A 22,396-nucleotide genomic window follows, 5' to 3' on the forward strand; every position below is an offset into this window, starting at 1 on the left:
GAGGCAACACATGTGGGAGCATGTTACTGTGGTGCGTCACTTAATTAGCGCCTTGAAAGACTCTTTCACCCGGGACGTATTCGGACAAAATAGTTCTTAGCAGTGGGCACAGTAACAATAGGCTATAGATATTGCATGTTCACAATGGTCAGTGCAAAAATAAGTGGTAGCAAGGGGATGAGGAGAGGGAGGAGGAAGGACAGAGTGAGAGAGGGAGGAGGGAAAGCGAGATAAATTATTATTTTATTTTTATGCACAGTGTATTAGGATATGATATGAGTACATTTTGCTATGAATCACTCCCACTACACGAATCATCTCTACAATGATTCAGACACATTGATTGAAATATTTATTACCTGTCTCACCTTTTGCTAGGTTAGACCATGCATGTCTCGCGTCCGTAACAAGTGCTTAAGTAAACAAAACAAAGAAAATATGAATTGAAAATAGATTTTGTTCTTTTATTCAAATACATGCACAAATACATACATGAGTACAGACAACAATTTGTCTGTCTTAATTACTACCTTAGGCAAAAAAAAAACATTACACAAAGCCAATGGTAGAAGTACTGCAGAATAAACATTTCTATAACTGATCCTATAGTGTCAGTAAACATCCATGTGTGTTCTCTGCCATTGGAGTGTCCCATCATATTATTCTTTGGGATCCAATATGCAGTGCACCTCGTAGTTCAGCCCGCCCACTAGCAAAATAACATTCCTCGGCGAGTACGTAGGCTTCCCTGCTCATCTCGGGAGCCAACTGGAATCTGTAATACTAACACCGTTCACCGAGAGCGGACCTCGCTCGCCGCCGGTGAGCACGCTAGCTTATCCCTCCCTTCTCGTTCTGGCAAGCTTCCTCACCACATCTGGGACGACACTTGGTGTTACTCACCTCGCTGACCGCAGAGATCTGCGCGCTCCTGCTAGCTGCGGCGACGACGACTCCTTCCTCCCTCCGGCTAGGATCACGTACGGCGGCCGGCGCCGTACGTCGTGGATCTCCTCCTCTCCTGGTGAGCCACTGATCCAATTCCTTTTTGCACATGCACTTTGCTCGCTCGCACACAACCAGCCAGTAATAACCTCAATCGTGCGTTCTCATGTGCTAGCGTACTTGTTCTTTGTTCTAGTTGGTTTTGTGTGTCTTTCCTATGTATTGCAAAACGTACGGGACTCGCACGTCGTGTGCGGTATATACGAGCAACCTCCGATATATTGAATTTCAACGGATCTAGGGCACTTCAATCTGGATGACCGGCAAAGCAGCAGCCCTTCCTTGACTTTTGTGTCTCGACGGGAACATGCTCTTTCTGTCCTGAAAAAAGGTTAAAAGTTCCTATCTGATCCGTGGGAAAGAAGATGGTCATCCACCGCGGCAGAGACGTCAAACCCTCAAGCTGTTAGTGTAGCTAGAAAACATGATATTTATCGAGCATACATTCCCAAAACCATCATAGTAGTTTTGTGTGCGTGGAATGAATATTGTCTTCGCCATGCATCCCCCCCACACACATAGGTTCTGCTATCATATCCATCCGCGGGAAGGTAGCACCAGATCAACACAGCATGTAACCAAAGTGCATGCATGTTAATCGACATGCCATCCCGCACACTAAATCCTATTACAAGGGGAGTAATCATCACAAATAAAACTGGAAATAAACTCTTTATGCTCTAGAGAGGTCGATCTGTTTGTGATTGCTCCGATCCACTTTTAAGTTTAAGTTCCTCTCTAAAAAGTTCGTAGTACTCCTTCACCCGTACCACCAGAAATAAACTAGGAGAGGCCTCGAGCCCCACCAAGTTGGGACTTGGCTCGCTGTTCCAAACTTCGGTGGCGTTACGGTGCTTGAGTCGATCGACCAATAATGGAACTGAAGTCCGAGCGGGGCCCGGCCCGGCGTTGCCGCACAGAACTGCAGCACGTGGGCACGTTACTGTCACCACCATCTGCAGCACGTGGGCACGTGACTGTCACCACCATCAGCCAGCTTAAGCCACAAACATCGAGACATGCGTTGGCATCCACTACGAGAAGAAAAAAAAAGACCAGTCATTAGAGACCGGCATCGTTCGTCAATCGCGCCTCTCATCCACTCTCACGATTTGTAAAAGGCGACCGGCAAAACCTCGTCACTATTGACAAATAGCTGTGGCAGAGGCAACACATGTGGGAGAATGTTACTGTGGTGCGTCACTTAATTAGCGCCTTGAAAGACTCTTTCACCCGGGACGAAGCCAATGTATTCGGACAAAATAGTTCTTAGCAGTGGGCATAATAACAATAGGCTATAGATATCGCATGTTCACAACGGTCAGTGCAAAAATAAGTGGTAGTAAGGGGACGATGAGAGGGAGGAGGAAGGACAGAGTGAGAGAAAGGGAGGAGGGGAAGCGAGATAAATTATTATTTTATTTTTATGGACAGTTTATTAGGATATAATATGAGTACTTTTTGCTATGAACCACTCCACTATACGAACCATCTCTACAATGATTCAGGCATATTGATTGAAATATTTATTACCTGTCTCACCTTTTGCTAGGTTAGATGGGTCACCATGCATGTCTCGCGTCGGTAACATGTGCTTAAGGGCCTGTTTGGATCCAACGGAAAGAGAAAGAGAAAGTTCAAAACTTTTGTTCTTTTGCATTTTTTTTGCACTTTTGGATTCAAACACCCCAAAGTGCAAAAGGGCAAATGCTACCGTAATTTTGCTAATTATGGATTAATTAGGCTTAATAGATTCGTCTCGTCATTTAGTCCTCATCTATGTAATTAGTTTTTTAATTAAACTATATTTAATACTTCTAATTAGCGTCCAAACATCTGATGTGATAGGAGCAAAAATTTTACCATTTGCCCTTTTGCTATTTAGGGGTGGATCCAAACAGCCCCTAAGTAAACAAAACAAAGAAAATATGAATTGAAAATAGGTTTTGTTCTTTTATTCAAATACATGCACAAACACATACATGAGTACAGACAACAATTTGTCTGTCTTAATTACTACCTTAGGCAAAAAAAAACATTACACAAAGCCAATGGTAGAAGTACTGCAGAATATTATTCTTTGGGCTCCACTATGCAGTGCACCTCGTAGTTCAGCCGCCCAATCAACGGTGAACCTGGTGGCATGCAACACGTCATTGAAGCATCATATATAATACGACGGCACATCAGCTCCCACAAGAGCAGAAGCTGTTACCAAAAAGAGAGTTGTTGCATCGACTAATGTGACAACCTTTTAGGAGCCTGATTTGCATTGCATACTTACTCCTTTCCCAAAATATTGCTATTTTTAAGTTTTTCCTTAAGTCAAATGATCTTAGGTTTGATCAAATTTTCATCAAAATATATCAATATCTTGGCACCAAATTAGTATTATCAAATAAATCATGAAATGTATTCTCATGGTATACTTATTTGGTATTGTATTTATGATATCGTTTACTGCAACCATGTTAATTATTTGGGCGCCTAACCAGCATCTTGCTTACATGTCGTGAATCGAATATCTAGAGAAAGAATGGCCCCCGTAGTTGAGAGAGATGCCAGCCGCCATCATTACCTCGGGCTCATTGACGGGAAATGGCCAGAAGTTCATTTCATCAACGACTATGCGGTGTTCATGGGTTACCTGTCAATGGCTGTGATGGGGACAGGCATCCTGGTCTTCACATGGTCCACCGTTGTCCTCCTAGGTGGATTTGTCACCAATCTAGCCAGGGAGGACTTCTGGAGTCTCACGGTGATTACACTCGTTCAGACAATCATGTTTCTTTGTTTTATTATTTCACTGCTTTTATGACTACTTATTTCCTTAGTTGCGAGAAGGAATTGCTAGCTTTGTTTGGTTCGTGGTTAACATTATTTACTTTTTTTTAGGGAAGATTAACATTATTTACTGGTATAATCTAGTGTCCTGCCCTATCTCATCCAGGTTCCTTGTGGTGACTGGAAGCCCGCTAACATAGTTAGCTTCCGGCCCACCAAGCCCATTATCTCCTAATCTTGTTTTCTCGTCTTCTTCTTCCTCCCGATGATCCCACCTCCGCCCCCTTCGTCCACAGTCCCGGCTGACGGCCGGCGCCGCGCCAACCGCCCAACGTCCACATGTCCCTAAAATAAATCTAAAATAAATCCTAGGTGTTGCTTGGGACATGAGGAGTCCAAATAAAATACTTGGTGCTCGTAAAAAGAACTATAGAAGCTTCCAAAAGTTGGATTAACTCTAGGAGAAAAGAGAATAAATGCTAGAAGTTTTTGAAAAATTTCTATAAAACCTAAATGATGGATAAATATATTTTTAAAGATATTCACATCCTAAAAGTAAATATATTTTAGGGTGTGACAACTAAATTTCCTTGAGGAGAATACTTGACTTTAAGAATAGCAATCTCCAAGCTTATCGAGCTAGTAGAGCTTGATTAGCCAATCTCAAATCCTTGAAACCCATCACATCAAATTCTTTTGGCATAATCATGTTCTCCCAAGGTACCCATTGCACCTCTATATAACTAGGAACACTATTACCGAAAATATTTGTAGAGCGGGTAAAACGACATTTATAGGGATGGGTAGATGCCCGTTCCTACTTTTTCAGCTACAAATAAAGAATTTGTAGTGGCGGATCTTGATCCATCCTGAAAATGTATTTCTAGGGATAGGTCACGCCATATCATCACCCGCTTCTAAAAATGCATTTTCAGGGATGGTCCAGACCTTCACTCGCCCTGCAAATGTTTTTCGAGGGGCAATCGGTGACACTGAATGCCCCTGTAATTTTATTTCCCACTATATTTTAGTTTTCTTCATGTCAAATTTTTAAAGTTTTGATTGTTGCCAATGTTGATGTACTCAAAGTTTGTATACTGAATATATATTACAACAATCAATAGTTCATACATCAATAATTAAGATGCCTAATATAATACAGATTACAAGTTCATACACCATCATTTAAAGTCTCATATATAACAAGCATCACATGTCCATACTTCAATACTTAACATCGCCAATATAACAAACAATATAAGTCACATCTCACTACGCCTCATTAAATATCGAACATAGTTGATACCTCTAATGTTGTAGCTAAGTACCTCGTCAATATAAACTAGAGCATTAATAAGTGCACTCTCCCTCAATTCAAAAGATGATCAATTACTTTTTTCATAGATGGTAAACACTGTAGTAGAGTATGGTTCTGTATGAAACTTGACATGGTCCCGCCACTTGTCATCTAGACTAGTGTGATCAAACCCTCCACTATGCCAACGACATCCCAACATCTTAATGGCTTGAGAGAAAATAGCACTAAAGCTCAATGAGATGCAATGCTTGTTAGAAGCATATTCTATAAGAGTGAATAAAACATGATCAATCAAAAAAAGTTGTAGCATATTAAAAATTCTATAAGATGAAAATCACCAATAAAACATTCCATACCATATTATTATGATTCTTCCGTGCAAACCTCTCACTAATCGCAGTCACATTTTGTTTCACCCTCTTCAAGCCTCTTTATCCGATAATACGAGAAGTTTGATACAAAATACCCAGTTCCATAAGCTAGGCACGCTTAAACAGAGAATTTTTCAAAATTATATCTTATAGGTGATGATTGATCGATTCCTACAATTTGGACCATCATGGAATGATACATATTTCAAAAGAGATAGTTAATTGCATAAAGTTGTGTACACAATATACCATTGAGTACACCATCTAATGCTACGACTACTTTAGTAAGCCATCTATAAGATCGAGAACCTACATAAAGTAGATTAAATTTAGTTATCCATCATCAAACAAAATAATTATAATAAGATGAGGATCTTACTATTAGGGCGCTGATTGGCTGGAGTTGCGAGGCTGCACGTGGGGAAAACTATTTAGAAAGTGAGCACCTGGAGGCTAGGCCACAATAGGAGTACTGCAGATCCAGCATCCTCCATTACGTCGTGATGACCGCCATGTCCACCATGGCTCGATATGATTAGACTTGAAATTTCATCACATGAATTGCTAGAAAAAATTATAATGAACACTACTCACCACTAATTACAACTTTCTACACATGCATTGCATGTGAAAAATTATAATCTAACTAGGTTCGTGCCCGTGCGTTGCTACGGGCACAAAAAAATTATTACCGCAGCACAAAGATCATTCACCAAAATAATAAATATTGTCTTACCATAGTGTAACATGTAACACAAAAATGGTTGATTCAATAAACTTTTTTTTGAGACAATTAACCAATAAAATCCATTCATGGAACAACGACCAACAAAACCTATTTTATATCATTTTTTTTGTGATGCGCTTAAGATAGTGTTTAATGCTAGCAGAAAATAATTTCCAATATTCCTTAAAAACATTCAATTACAATTATAATTTATGAAATATGTATTAATTCATCATCGTTATGGGATACGTTATGGCAATGTGCCCTCATTCCTGCCTTTATGGCGTCGTTTACATTAATTTATCTACTAGAGTAAAGCTTTAATGAAATATAATATTGATCATAAAATGAATCAGATCAAGTAAGAGGCTGCATTCACCATTGTTGTCAACAATAGATTGCGTTGGGTCTTCTAATTCGTTGGTAGCATTGGCAAAATACCCTATTATTCTTCTACTGATGGTCGATTCAAATTGACGATTGCTCGAGCCAATAAGGTTTGTCTCTCCCTGATGCACATAATATTTTGCAATTGGGTGAGTGGTAGATGACACTGGGTTATCTTCATCCGGGCAGTTATGAGCAGCCTATTCCGATGCTGTTCCATTTAGATCCGAAACAACCCAGTCTTCAAATTGGACTCTGGGCCCTACTACATTAGGGTGTATAAGCTCAGGCCTAAAATGTTGATTCTCCATTGCGATGGATTCCAGATGAAGATTGTTGGCACGGAAATCTTTCTATCATCTGTGTAGGCTGTCGGTGTTTTAACCTCCAAGCCCACCGAGGGATACCCCGAGGTGGTAGGTTGTAGGTGGGGTGTCGTCGAGATCAGGAACTTGAAAGTGCAAGGAATACAAGATTTAGACCAGATGTTAAATGAAAAAGCCTCAGAAAACGCCCAAGCGAAAGCAGAAAAAGTAATCGGAATGCAATGACAAGCACTCACCTGGATGGTCCGATGTCATTGCCAGCTGGTGACACGCTCGCCTTGCGCTTCCGAGCGGTGGCTCTTGGTCCCCGTGGAGGGCTGGGAAAAAATTATCACCAGGAGCGCTTTTGCCCTCCTGGGCGGTCCTCTTACCCTGGCTTTTTATCACTTCAGCCAAGGTGCGACCATCCTCGCTGTCCCGATCGTCGTCTGTACTGACTGGATCATGGGAAGGATGAAAGACCAGCTTCGGGTACGCCGATGGCACCAGATGCCGCGGACGTGTGATATTCGGCATCGACGGCATACTTCTATATACATCCATATCCTGTTGCAATAAAATGGATAGATGTAGTATCACTCAAGACAAGATTGCAGTACAGAAGGATACGAATAGTTACATGCTTTGGAGGGTCCTTAGCAGAGAACATCTTCGGGACATAGGGCACTGTCTCAGCGCCTATGAGTACCGGCTCACTCGAACTACAACATCTGATTTCTGAATCGGCTCTTCAGAAAACCAAGAAGGGTCTAAGACTCCAAGATAGTCGAAGCCAAACCTTGCCTGTTTTTGCCGTGGCTGGATCCGTCTGCCGATCCACGTGAACATCACCACTACGGCAGTAACGCCCGCATCCCTCTATTTTTTTATCATACCAAGCAATTCTAGGATATGGCTCTCATCCCGGGTTTGGATCACTCGCGCATGATCTGTTCCACTCCACACCTTTCTTAGACTGAGGCTTTTTCATTTAACATCTGGCTTGCTTACTTCCTTGCATGGTATGCTTCTCGATCCCGTTGATTTCTGTTAACGCTTTGCTCTACATGAGACACTAATGATGATTGTCTTTTTGCGTGATACAATTCACGATGCCATTTATTTTTACGACCCTTTGTTCGTCAGTCGTTGCCGTCGTACATGCTTTGTCTCTCACTCCCGGGCTCTCTGCATGATTGGTTAAGTTTAGATTGACACTTGGATATCATTTTCATTGCCTAGTATTAAAAGTATTAAATTTTGAACCAGTCACAATCCAATTGTGGAATCCATATTTAAACATAATTAAACAATAACAAATACAATTTTTTTAAAAAAATCCAGACATAATGAACAGTCACAAACCACAGAAAATTTATCCAACAAAGATAAGTGTACAACAAATGAGTATATTAGTTCAAAACCCCGAGCAACATCAAGAACAAGTAAAATCAGTCAGATGGGGTGTAGTGTACGTGGTGGGAATGATGTGTAGACATCAGAAAAATCAAGCATCCCCGTGTTGTCTGATGTTGTATCTGATCAAGTACATATTAGACAAATACTAAACCCATAAATTTAATACATCAAATAAAGATAAGTGTAATTAAGAAGGAAAAGGCCACACATACCCACAAGGTGTTCAGTTCGGTTATGGTAGGAATGGCTGCGCTGGTTGTAACATCTACTCTAGTCGCCAATTCGCATTACTTGGATCTAGGCTCCCATCTATAGAAAGTTCACAACGTCTTAAGACGACGGTCACCTAAAAGCGGTAATGAGTTGACGCCAATGCTACAAGAAATAAAAGTTTATCATTACGTGGTACATGGCCAGTGGTGTCTGACTGAATTGATAGTAGACAGGTTGAGTAGAGAAGTTCTTGTGGATCGATTCGGCTTGGTGGTCATGATCATGGGGAACTATGCTGTTGGCTTGTACGAGTGCAAAAGTCCCACGTACATGTGTACAGCTTGCATTGGTGGTCAGAAGTTGGGCATAACGTCACTTTACCATGAATAAAAAATAATTGCTATAACTACTCAGCTAATTATATACCAACCTGACACATTTTTTTTTGTTGTGTGCGTCATCCTTCTTCCTCCTATAAGAAGCCTCACGCTACTTTTTATTTCTTTCATTCCTTTGTTCTTTATCAGTCATGGCGGCAGACCGAATTCTCTCTTGTTGTCTTCTAATCTCAATGGCGTCATCATTAATTTGTGAACCTAGAAATACAGTAAAATGTAACATGTGCATTGATAATTCGAATTGATCAAGGGTACAGATAATTTACACATTTTATGTGCACCAAAAAAATTATACCTGGGGGTAAAATCTCGCCAAGATCTGTGCTCTAAGAATTCATGGCCTGATGCATTCAAGCAAATCAAAAAACAAACGTTGTTAGATAAAATCCCTAGACGAAGTTGCTGATGTCCCGCGCCATGGAGAAAACAATGCAAGTACCTTGATACAACATGCAACGTGGGGGTCAGGATCTGACGGGCTACCACAATGGGGAAACACAGGCGGATCCTGACAGTACCCTGATTTAATGAAACAAAGAATAAAGGTGAAGGCCGGCATCAGTTAGCAAAACAAAAAACAAACATTGTTAAAATTAAATCCCTGGACGAAGTTGCTTCACGTCCTACGCCATGGAGAAAACACGCACCTTGGCATAGGTCTGCCCGGCGAGCAGTCTGAGCACGCCGTTGACATCCTTAATGAGGTTATGGAACTGAAAGCCCAGGTCCAGGTGCACCAGGCCGGCTGTCGCCCTCCGTCTTGCCCTACTTGTGGATTCGGTTGTCCTTGTCGGTGATGGGCACGGCGTTGGCGGAGATGCTGAACACGCCATCCAGCTCCAGCATGACGGTGTTGACGGTGTCCATGCGCGTGACGTAGAGGCCGTCCAAAGCCTGGGACACCCAGCGGGCCTTCTTGACGTCGTCAATGTCGACAGGCTCGGCGTCGAAGGTGATCTGGATGTGGTCCTCGTCCTCGTCTCACTCGACGGACCTGCGGGCGCCGCCGACGTAGAGGCGGTGGCCGGCGCCGAAGGTGACGCCCAGGGCCTGTACCCAGGTGAAGTCACGCTTCAGGTCTGACCAGCTATCACGACGTGGTAACAAATTAAAGAAGGATCCTCATCTTCGTGTACTGATTTTATGGATCAAAGATCAAAGATGAAGGTCGGCGCTCGCGTCGACGGCCCGGGGCAGTCGGCGATCGTGATGGTTGCCTGTTGTTGCAGTGGGCGCTCGCTACGATGGCCTGGAGCAATCGACGCTCACGACTGCGGCCAGGGAGAGTCGTGACGCGGCGTGACGAAGGCGCGGTGCGGCAACAGCGTGTCCCTGGCGCGGCGTGGCGAAGGCGTAACGGTGGGCTAAACGTAAAACGATGTGGGGTTTTAGGCATTAGGGTTTAGCTCACCCCATTATCGGAAGGTGGCCCCAGCTATAGGATTTTTGAAACAAATTAGCGGCGGCGGGCGTTCCGGGAATCCATTTTCTACCGTAGATGCTAACAAATTTGTAACTGACGATCAACGTTCGCTGGACGACGGACGATACGAGTTGGGGGGGGGGGGGGGTTGTAAGACAACAGAAAATTTTATCACCCTTAGCCCCCTTTTAGTAGTAGAGATAGCGACGCGTCGGTAGAGAAGATGTTGGAGCAAGAGGGCGGAGCAAGGGAGAGAGCGGCACGGGGGAGTGGCGCCCGCTCCACCCCTCCACGCTCCCACTGCCTCCTTTGCGCCGCCCCGCAGACCCTTCACCACCCGTCTACACCCATCCACGTCGCCCCTCAGCACGTCTACTCCTCTACCCGCCCGCTGCCCCTCCACCGTACCGCCCGTGCCCCACCACCACTATGCAAGCCCACCCCCCCCCCCCCCCCCCGCATGCAGCGTCTCTTCGTGCGCGCGCGCCTGTGACCCTCCACCCCATCGATCCAATCAAAATAAAAATAACAAGGCATGGATGGAAGTTCTTGACCTTGGCAGTGATGGGTGACGGCATGGGGAGCAGAGGAGAGGAGACGTCCTTGAAAATTTGGTAGTATTTCCCCTAAAACGCGTGCAAAGAGGGTTTCATATCATTATAAAGAAGGATTTCTAGGAGCAGGTGGAAATATCATCTACCGAATAGAAATGTATTTTCACGGAAGTGTGATATTTCAACCCGTCCCTACAAATACATTTTTGAGGGGAGGGTGACATTCCCACTCGCCCACTAAAACTATTTTCCTCATTTTGTATTTGAACTATACAAAATTCATTTAAAATATAAAAACAAAAATTTAGTTCAAAAATTAATGAAAATCCTTCACAACAACTTTTATGTACGAAATGAAGTGTAAAAACTATGTTATGTGGATATGAGCAGAAATATAGTTCTAGTGTGTAAAAATGTCAAAGTTTCCCTTAAGTTATATGAAACAATGTAAGAAATGTACCCATTTATGAATGTATAATTTAATCTTTGTAAAATGGTTTCAATTTTTGATGAAAAGCTTATGCACCTATAAAATGAATCCAAGCTAATTTATGAAATTTTCATATGGTGTTTAGGTAGTGTTAGTATTATTTGCAATAAAGATATAATTTTGAGTTTGAATGAACAATGGAACCCTTCATCAGTTTTTAGGATATGAGCTAAATAAGACATATGTCTTTAAAAATATTTTTCTAATATATTTTGAATATAATTTTATATACTAGTAGTTCAAATTGAAATTACTTTAACTAAGACCACAAAAATTTATATAAATAAAAGAAAAAAACAAATCAGTTCAAAAGTTCTTGGAACTTATACACAAGAACTTTTATGTAATATATTACATGTAAAATATGTTTGGGTATATGAGAGAAAACATGTAGTATTTTTAATAAGAACTATATAAAAAATAATCTTATTTTTCATGGGCGAACTGATTTTCAGGGGCGGTTCATGATCCGAACCGCCCTAGAAATCCTTGTACTAGGGGCGGTTCATGTTTTGGTCTGCCCCTAAAAATGATGGTGATTTGCAGGGGCGGTTCATCCCGTGGCTCGTAACTTTTTGGGGCAAATCGGGTGCTACAGTACCTGTTGCCAATATTAGATGTAGTGAACTTCTCAACGTTTCCTAAGAACAGGGGGCTTCTAAAAAAATGCATTTTTATCCTCCTCTTGTAAAATCTATCCCAAATACCGTACCTTGTTCCCATTCCTTATACTGGATCTTATTGACCCAGGAGCTTGGTGATTATATTGCACCTTCCTTTTCCCCTTTTCTAAGCCCGACCAAAAGGTTCTAATGTGCTTCATCAGATCATGTGAAAGGAACCCGCGCTCATTGCCTAAGAGGCTGAGGGGATGAATTTGGCAACTTGAAATCTTAACCTATGGTCTCCATCTAGTTTCCACAAAACAAAAACTAGAACATGCTATCTAAATGTGCAACTAAGGTTCGTCTAGTGATTCAAACCACCCAAATAAAAAAATTCAAGTTATAGCCAATCCTAACAAGATAGTACACTAAGAAAGTAAAAGTATACAAGTTGCAAGTATGAATGTGGAAACGTAAAGGAGTGGGTTAGGGAAATGCAAAGTCAGCACGTCGATTTTTTTCCTGTAGTATCGGTGGGCAAAAGCCTGCCCTAGCCCACGCTTGAGCTCCACCAAGGATATGCTCCTAGTCACCAAGTCTCTTCCGTTAAGAGTTTGGTCTCGCCACTAAGGCTCACGCCACGTAGGTGAGGACCTTGCCACAAAGACAATGCTCACCACCTCTTACATCGGTCACCTTGATACTGTCTTCACTACAGAGCTTCCTATGAAGGAGGGATCTCCTTGTTCCCCGAACACAGTCGTTGTTGCCGCTCCACACCAAGCTGGAGGGTCGATGACTTACCGATGGGCCACTAAGACTCCAAGGGTCCGGCACAACAAGATTGGAGTGGTGGTTCACTCTATAAACAAACACAAGGTAGCAATACTGTCACACCCGATTTATAAAGAACATAAATCGAGCAATCATATATGCGCCAGGATCAAGTCACGCATATATACAACAGAATCACAAGATATCATAACACATATCACGTATAACAATAATATAAATCATAAATAAATCGTAAATGAATTATTTTATTACAACCGAGTCAAGAATCGGTTCAAGAGTTGCGGAAGCGTAAAAGAGATACATGAAGAGTAGGGCGCCACAGGGACGTCGACTGGGAGACAAACGCCTAGAAGTCGTCGAAGCCGCTGACGTAGTCCTCCACGTTGCCGGGCACTGAGCAGCAGTCGAAGATATCCAAAATAGAACAGAAGAGTAGAGAGGCAAGTGTGAGTACAAACTAGTACTCAACAAGTATAACACAAACTATGAGGCTCTAGGGTGGCTGACTCAACTGCATTAGCTTTTAGTCTTGGCAAATTTTATTAAAAATATTTACTATAAGTGGATGAATTACCATAACCCAAATTGCATAAGAAATTAATCAATATTAATTAAGAACTAGTGTTCACCATCTGATTGCAACAAACGAAATTTTATGAGAAAAGATATGGTGCAGCTGCGGAAATGAAACTTCGGAAAGATATGACAGATAGAGAAGGAAGATATGTTGTACCCCCAACGTTCTAACTCAATTTTATTATTTAGTTCAAGTTGTGTTAGGATCGATTTGCATGAACAAGTTTAACTACTAAACTATGCAATCAACCAAAAATCCAAATCAAACATTTGCACAATAACAAGCATCCAATATTCACAACTTAGTCGAGTTTTTCACACTACTCGACCAACACACTCGTTTTAGCGTATTTTCATCGGGACAGCCTAAACTTATAAATTACAGGATTAGGCGACTCAGGCCAACGTCTACGGAAAACTCAAGCTGTTTCTCAGAGAAGACAGGAGAGAGGTAGCAAATCAAGGCTTAAGACTCAAGGAATAGAGGCAGGAAATGATGTTTGTAGATTTGCAGAAGCAAGGCAAGAGAAAAGAAGTCCTACACTCGTCCAGATCTATCTAGGCTTCGTCCTACAGTCGATATGGCTCTGATACCAATTCTGTCATACCCGATTTATAAAGAACATAAATCGAGCAATCATATATGCGTCAGGATCAAGTCACGCATATATACAACAGAATCATCAAGATATCATAACACATAGCACGTATAACAATAATATAAATCGTAAATAAATCGTAAATGAATTATTTTATTACAACCGAGTCAAGAATCGGTTCAAGAGTTGCGGAAGCGTAAAAGAGATATATGAAGAGTAGGGCGCCACAGGGACGTCGACTGGGAGACAAACGCTTAGAAGTCGTCGAAGCCGCTGACGTAGTCCTCCACGTTGCCGGGCACTGAGCAGCAGTCGAAGATATTCGAAATAGAACAGAAGAGTAGAGAGGCAAGTGTGAGTACAAACTAGTACTCAACAAGTATAACACAAACTATGAGGCTCTAGGCTGGCTGACTCAACTGCATTAGCTTTTAGTCTTGGCAAATTTTATTAAAAATATTTACTATAAGTGGATGAATTACCATAACCCAAATTGCATAAGAAATTAATCAATATTAATTAAGAACTACTGAGAACCATCCAAACCCAAAACCACCCGGGGAATCTCCCTAATCAAAGGTTGATAACCCCACTAATCAGACAGAGGATCTGGGCCGCTCATGACTATGAGCACAGCTGATATATCAGTTTTACACTCTCGAGAGGTTGCACAACTTTACCCACAAGTCGTGAGCTACGCTAGTTGTTCATCACACTTTCTTAGGTGAGATGGCTAGCAAGCGCACTACGAGACTGTTACAAAGGACACGTTGGTAAGGTGTAACCGCTAAGGATTCTGGATCAGCGACGATGGAGCCCACCTCCGGGGGGTACAAGACACACAGCACAGACCAAGCCGGAGGAGCAGGGACCATTGAAGCTTACCACCCCTCTTGCCCACGCAGGTAAGTTACTCCCGAACCAACACGACCTAATTAGTAAGTCAAGACCGTCCCATTCCAGTCTCATGGTTGCGCGGTTGTCCCAGGTTGTCGCTCTATAAACCGGTCCTTATGGAGAGTGGCCAACCAAGCACTAAGCACCGTGCTGGCCCCCTAAACTATGTTTCTAACAAAAACGTATTTTAAGGAGACGTGAGCCACTCAAGCACACAGCACAGAGGGCCGCTCTCAGGATTAAGTTGCATACGACCATTAATCAAATTAATTGAAAAGGACCAAGTGTGTTATAGCGCAGCAACCTAGCACAACTAACCAAAATGCAACCCAAAGGATATATATATAGGATATAAAGTGGCTAGGCAATCCTTATAGGCATACAGAATTAAAATGCAGTATGAAATTGTATTAAAAAGTGATAGGAGGTTCATGTTATACTTGCCTTCCTCCAAACTCTCCTGCTGCTGCTCAAACTGCTCAGAAGATGGCGGTTCCTGGTACTGGTCCAAAGGCTCCGCGTCTACTCACGATCATCAAGCATGGTCCAGACATACACACATGCACAAACAATAGCAAACTATAAGAAACAGTACAACATTACATAGAAACAGCACACAAAACTATTCTAAAGCTATTCTACGCGTTACAACGATCGCGTGGACATAAAGAACACCTAAAACGGAGCTAAGACGCGAAAACTACGCTTGAAACAAGATCCAGGGACCTATTTGTAAGAAAACTGGAGGTTCTAAGGGGTTCTGTGCAAAAACCGAGGGTTTAAACGCAAATAAAATGTAGACACAGGGACTAGCACGTGAAAACCCAAAGCATGGACTGCGGGTTCGAAAACCGGAAAGCTCAGGGGGGTCAAGCAAAGATTCTGGGTCGTTCTGGAATTATTTCTCAACTAACTAGGACTGCGGGTTTATTTCTCTAAAAGACAGGGGCTCTTTAGCAAGAACGCCAGGCCGAAGCGGTACGCTTTAATCTGGGCGCTCGGATCTGGATCTAGCGGCTCGGAGCGAAACGGTACGCGAGATCTAATCTCACGCGCTCAACACCGATCGGACGGCGCAGGGGAAAAGGGGGCGCGGGCTGGCGGCGCTGCGACGCCGGCGACCAAAACCCGCGGCGGCGCGGCTCGGAACTCACCGGAGCTCGGCGTTCCCACCGCTCCGGGGGCCAAAGCTTCACGACTTCAGGCCAGGGAGCACCAACACGGCACGGGGAACCGATCTAGGGCTACAGCTGGGCCTAGAGGGGCCCTGGCTTCGCCATCCACGGCTCGGGGCGGTGGACATCGCCGGCGAACGGCGTTCCGGGCGCTACGGGTAGCTAAAGGCTACGAATTCTGGTGCAAAAGGACCAGGGGAAAGAGGCGAAGCTCACCGAGGGGCTGTGGAGGCCGGGGCTGCGGCGGACGGGGGAAGTCGACGACGACCGGCGGCGGAGGGGATCGGGCTCTCGCGGGGGAAGGTGATGCCGAGGGTCTCCGGGCTCCTGATCACCGGAGATCAACGCGTGAAGGTCTTGTGAAGATGTTGCGTGGGTTAAGAGGGAGCAACGAGCGCCGGCGGTGATGAATCGGGACGGCGGAGCGGCTCACCGGCGGCGGCTTCGTCGCGAATTCCCGTCGATACCGAGGCGTAGGGCTTTGGCGCTGAGCTCGGGGAGCTTCGGGATGGCGAGGGGAAACTTTTGCGGGGGATGTGGCGGTCCGAGGCACGGCGGAGCGCCCGGACCACGGTGAGGCTGAGGTGACCGGAGCGGGGGAAGAAAGGGGCGGCGGTGCTGGAGGTCCTCGGGCGACGCAGGAGTAGGGTTAGGGTTTGGGGGCTCAGGAGGTTCCTTTTGTAGGGCGGCGGCGCTGCCTTGGCGTGCGGCCCAGGGGAGGGGAGGTCGCCGGGGATCTCGGGCCGTTGCGTGCCGGGGAGGAAGAAGGAGAGGGGGAGAGAAGGCGCTGACACGCGGGGCCGGCCAGGCAGAGAGAGAAAGGAGAGGAGCGGCGCTCGGGCTGGGGAAAGGGAAGTGGGCCGGCGTGGCCCATGCGGGGAAAGGGGGAGAGGAGAGAGGGAGAGGGGAGTGGGCCGGGCTGAGAGAGGGTTTGGGCTGGTTTATTTCCTTCTTCTTTTCCTTTCCTTTTCCTACCCTTAACTATTCAAACAATTCTATTTGAATTCAAACAAATTTGAATTCAAACCCTATACACCCAACATAAAGAAAACAATGCGCCAGCATGAATGCACAAGTAAGTTGATCCTATAATATATTTTATTTCCTTGTGTTATAAAATTACTTTAAATGCAAGATAAATTAGAGAAAACCCTGAAAATTTTATTTAAGCCCAAATAAATTCCTTAAAATTTGGGAAAATTACATTAGGGTGTTACAAATACCTTGCTCTCTTATTCTCTCTAAGCCTAACCTAGCACTAACACTTTTAAAACATGTGTTAAAGCCTTTAGATGTGATCACTAAGCACTATGATGGCTTGAATATCTTATTTAATGTGTATGAGCTTCCACTAGACTCCAGCAACCTCAAATGGGCGAGTAGATGCGGTATAAATAGTCAACAGCTCCAAAGAGCTGTTGCTCCAACTGCCAGGAAAAGTGCAGTAGTACCAGATGAACCGATACCCTAACTGGGTGGGTATCGGATTTCATCAAGTTAGCCGTTGATCCGTTTCTCCCGAAAGCCACTTTTGCTTGGGTCATTGCTCCGACGCTTCATCTGACACCCGTCGGATCATCCGATGCTGAAGGGTTTTCTACCAAAACCTTCTACCGCCAAACATGCTCTCTGCATAATTAAACCACACTTGCACTGATGCCTCTTGGCAACTATACCGGATCATCCGCTACAACGTCGGTTCATCCGGCGCTGAAGGCTTCTCTTCGCTCAATTGTCGTCTGAATTCTGCATTAGGCCGCACCGTTCATTCTCGCGGCCATCCTGTTCATGCTGAACTTATCCAATTTTAGACTTCTTTGAGTTCTTTCTTCGTTCTTGCTTTGCTAGGGCTTATATTTCATTCATTGGACCTAAGATCATTCACTTGACAAACTTTGTTAGTTCCATTGATTGTGTTGTCACTCAATGATCAAAATCACATTAATGGCCTAATGTGATCATTTTTCTTACATCATGATATAGTGTCAAGGGTTGCTCGAAGACACTCATTACATGTTGGATAAGGCTTGAGCAACAAATTTAATTAGCACCTCTTTTCCCGAAATCTAATTTGTTATAGTGTCGTATCGGCTCTCATTCATCAGTAGTGAACACCGCTCCCTCTGTTCCAACCTCCGTTCCAAACTGTAGTTCGTTTTAGCAAATCAAGATATATAAATTTTGCTATGTATGTAGACATAATGTATATCTAGATATATAGTAAAATCTATGTATTTAGATTTGCTAAAACGATCTACAATTTGGAACGGAGGGAGTAGCTTTTTTTTCCATGCACATGTTACCTAATAACCTACCATCATCCTATCTCTGCTTGTTGAACAGCGTATTCAACGTTTTCCTGAAGAGGAACATAAGCCATATCGGGTATTCCTTCACGCGCCTGCGGGAGGCTGCCCTCTCCGTTGCGTTGCCGCGGAAGGATCAGTACCGGCTGTGCAGTATAAAGGGTATGGTCCGACTGCTGGTGTTCACCATTTTGCTGTGCCCGCTGTTCACTCTGTACATGTTTGGGCTGTTTGTATCCCCCTGGATCTCTCTCTGGCGTCTGTGTCGTACAATCATTGTCAGGCACGGTTACATGTGGTCCGGAGAAAAGGGAAACTTGAAGCCGGCGCTACTCGTATTGTACTCCCTGGCTCTGTTACAGGGCGTGCTCTTCTATTACTGGGCCATCTCTGCATCCGTGGAGAAGACACTGGTGCAGCAAGTGGCCGAAGCGTACGAGATAGACGAGGAAGACGAGGCACGGGAATCAGTGTCAGACTATCTGCGCATGATCAGGGAAGGATGCGAGAAGGACCTATCATTTGCCAGGGGCAGGAACCTCATCACGTACGCCGTGGACCTGATGGCGTCCAATTCCCCAGACAACTACCTCTCCGCGGCGAGGATCTTGGACACGCTTATCCGGCAGCTGAAGCCTACGGGGGACAGGCAGCACAGGCGGATAAGGAGAATGGTTGCGTCGGCGTCATCTTCCGACGACATCACCGGGACGAGGTTCAACTTGACGGTCGTCAATCTGCCGGGGCGTGTGGTGAAGAGCCAGCACAGCCTGATCAAGAACATGATCGGGTCCACATTGTCCAGCGACGCCGTCAAGATACTGGTTCAGATGCTAGATTCCAAAGACGAAGATGGCGGGAAGATCAGCGAGATGAGGCTGCGCGCCATGAGGATCGTGGCGCATTTTGCCAGCGAGATCCGTCTGGACAAGATCATGTATGGTATTAGGAACATATGTTCGCTGCTGGAACACCAAGGATCAGACTCCTCCCAAGGATCGGACTCGGAGAAATACCAAGTGTTTCTAGTGTATAGTACAGGCATACATATCCTCTCCGAGCTCGCCAAGGACGAGGAAAACTTCAAGCACATGAGCAACACGGATGGTATCACCAGGAAGATCGTCACGGTGATTGTAAAGTGTAAGGAACTCCACGACAAAGAACATGAGGAATGGCTGTCGATAGCACGGCCGGGCATGCAGCTTATAAACCGACTCGCCGCGTCCGCCAGCTCGAAATCCATCAATGTGCAGCAGCTAAGTGAATTCCTAGGGCACGAAAATGGGACCACCACCCTGCAGAATATGCTCGACTGCCAGAAATGCAAAGCGGACACTGCGGTGCAGAGATCGCTCATTAAGACTCTAACACAGATAATATCCATGAATACGAGTCAGCAGAATTTATCCTCGGAAAACAAAGAAAGGAACAAGAAAGCCAGCATAGAAACACAGATAATATCCGCCATGAATATGAGTCAGCAGAATAATCCGCCCTCGGAAAACAAAGATAGAAACAAGAAACTCAGAGAGAGCTTCTTCAAGTCGCTGCTACTCAAGTTTCTCGACGGCAGTGACAGGAGCTTCAGAAAATTGGCAGGTGAATCGCTGGCGCAGCTGTCCCTTACAAGTCTAAACAGTTGCAAGTTGATCCTCAACGCACAGGTCGGCATTGTTGATGCCCTTGCTACTGTTCTTCTAAAGGACAAGAAGGACAAGGACAAGGACAAGCAGTACAGAAAAAGTGCAGCAGATATCCTGGAGCATCTGTGTAGGCACTACAGGAAGGACGATGATGATTTCATCAATCTGAGAGTTGCAATGACCCGTGACATTGAAAACGTACGCTATCTATCTATCTATCTATCTATCCATCCTTGTCAACTACTACGGATATAATAAGCTGAATTATATATTCATGTCGCATGCAGGTGCTAAACGAAGTACTGAATGGTGACTCCGATAGCAGGCGGTCGACAAACTACGTAGAACTGCACGGGGCGTTGGCATCCCTTTGTGATACCGTAAACGAGAAGCTGATCAGCGTAGATTCTGATTTGGTTTCTGACTTCGAGACGAAAGCCGAACGGATCTGCAAGAAGCGCGACCTGTCCGAAATGTCCTTCAGTGAGCTCGTGCGTAAAGCAAAAGAAATCGTGGAGAAGCATAGAAAGCGGCTGGAGGATTGGGCGTTTTCTTCTTCTGATGATGATGAAGACTGTTGTATCATGTGACTGCGCAGAGATCACGAGCTTGCTTGCCAAGGATTACATTCCTGGACTGTCCTAATTTGTTCCTCGATCTGTTTACCTCGTCCTTATCTCTTCTCAGTTCTGAGAACTTGTGTCGTGAGCATTTGAGAATCTCATGTAGTACTATTATTCCATGTGTCCATGTGTGCCCGATTTGTACCTGGCGTAATAAAAGAGCTTAAACAATGAAAGGATCGGATTTCTTCAAGGTAATTTAATTAGTGTGGACCATATTATATTATGCATGCGTTGATTAAAGGATGTAGTATATACTGCATGTATTAGCTCATAGTAGTACTTAGTTACTGCTATTTAAGGTATATATGCTATTTTCAGTAGATTATCTATAGCAACTTCTCAACATGATAACTTTTAAAATAAGCACTGACATCACAGCATAGCGTCTATAAACCGAGTGGCCATTTCAAGTGGGGGCCGGGCCGGGGTTTATTTCGCAGTTTCAATAGTGCCGTGCATGTCATCTAAAACGATTTGAAATGGATGAAATAAGACCACATATATGTACAGTTATTTTAAACTACAAGTTCATTAGAAAATGATTTAAAATTCTAACAGTAATATAAATAAATAATTAATAACAGACCAGTATACCCACATACATAAATAAAGAATCCTCAACACATTGAAGAGGAATTACTCTCACCACCATTACCGGAAATTCCGTCTCATAAAAGGAACGAAATAAACACATATATCACCATGCACGTGTGTCCTTGTGTAGCTATTGTGCCCATCCATCCTTAATAATCATAAAATAATATACGTATTTTTTTTACAAATATTGAAGTAAAAGAATCATATTATACTACACTGTAATAGGCATATACATAATAAATGGGCTATATACGAGAGAGTGCACATCCGCATGATTTTTTTTCCGTAGGGGATATCCACACGCGCGCGCCCACACACAAAAATGCTTCTCACTTTGGCAATCCAGATTTTTAGCTTTAATTGGTATATAAAAAGACCATTCATTTTTCATTTGAGATTCTTTTAAAAGGCGTTTGTGTGAATTTAATTTAGAGCCATTTTTTTTGCGAGGAGCATTACACAAACAAACAACCGTTACAAAATATTTGCGTGAATTTAGAGTCTGATTGGATGGGTTGTAAAATGCCCCCGCCAAAATAAGAGCAAGCTCATAAATTTTGGCGTTCGCAAAATTTGGCATGCCAAAATTTATTGACAAATCGGCAACGTTCAGCTCACCTATAATTTGGTTAGTCTTGCCAATCTCCACTTATGGTGTATTTGTATTTTGGCATTAAACCCATCAATAGCTAAAATTTTAGATATCACAATTTGGTACTGAACCAATTGCTATTCTTGCCCATGTTTTGGTAAATAAATTTAGTATGCCCATATATTTTGTTGACCTGCTCATAATTTGGTAGGCAAATTTTGAAATCCAACACGTCAGACTCTTAATATAATGCTTTTCCACATGAGTGCTCCAACGGTAGAAATCCAGGTCGTTGCTGCGTGCTCCACGTGAATCCACGTCTTTTGCTTCGACGTTATAACGCGGCGAGCACGACCAAAGAAAATCAAGTGCGACACGTACGGGCAGAGAAGGAACGCGGAAGAAGGACGTCGACGGTGGCGCGCCGCACGCGGACGAGAACCCCGGCGCCGTTGACCAAGAAGGGCAGTCAGCGACTTCACTGTCGGCAGCTCACCGCCGACGACATTGGCAGCTAGCAATGGCGCCATGGATCCTGCGGCTGCGGGTTGCCGACTCTTCTGTAAACAGCGTCCACCACACGTGATA

At 43.9% G+C, this 22,396-nt stretch overlaps 1 protein-coding gene across 1 annotated transcript; it reads left to right on the forward strand.

The window, feature by feature from the left end:
• The first annotated feature begins 707 nt into the window (after positions 1-707).
• Positions 708-20,583, forward strand: LOC112880808. Its single transcript, XM_025945557.1, has 6 exons — positions 708-822; positions 918-1,024; positions 3,535-3,784; positions 18,383-18,972; positions 19,063-20,191; positions 20,281-20,583. Exons 3-6 carry the CDS (start codon positions 3,542-3,544, stop codon positions 20,581-20,583), a joined length of 2,265 nt encoding a protein of 754 aa, XP_025801342.1. The 5' UTR covers positions 708-822; positions 918-1,024; positions 3,535-3,541.
• The last annotated feature ends 1,813 nt before the right edge of the window (positions 20,584-22,396 follow it).

This window comes from Panicum hallii, chromosome 2 (genome assembly GCF_002211085.1).
Source record: "Panicum hallii strain FIL2 chromosome 2, PHallii_v3.1, whole genome shotgun sequence".
NCBI lineage: Eukaryota > Viridiplantae > Streptophyta > Magnoliopsida > Poales > Poaceae > Panicum > Panicum hallii.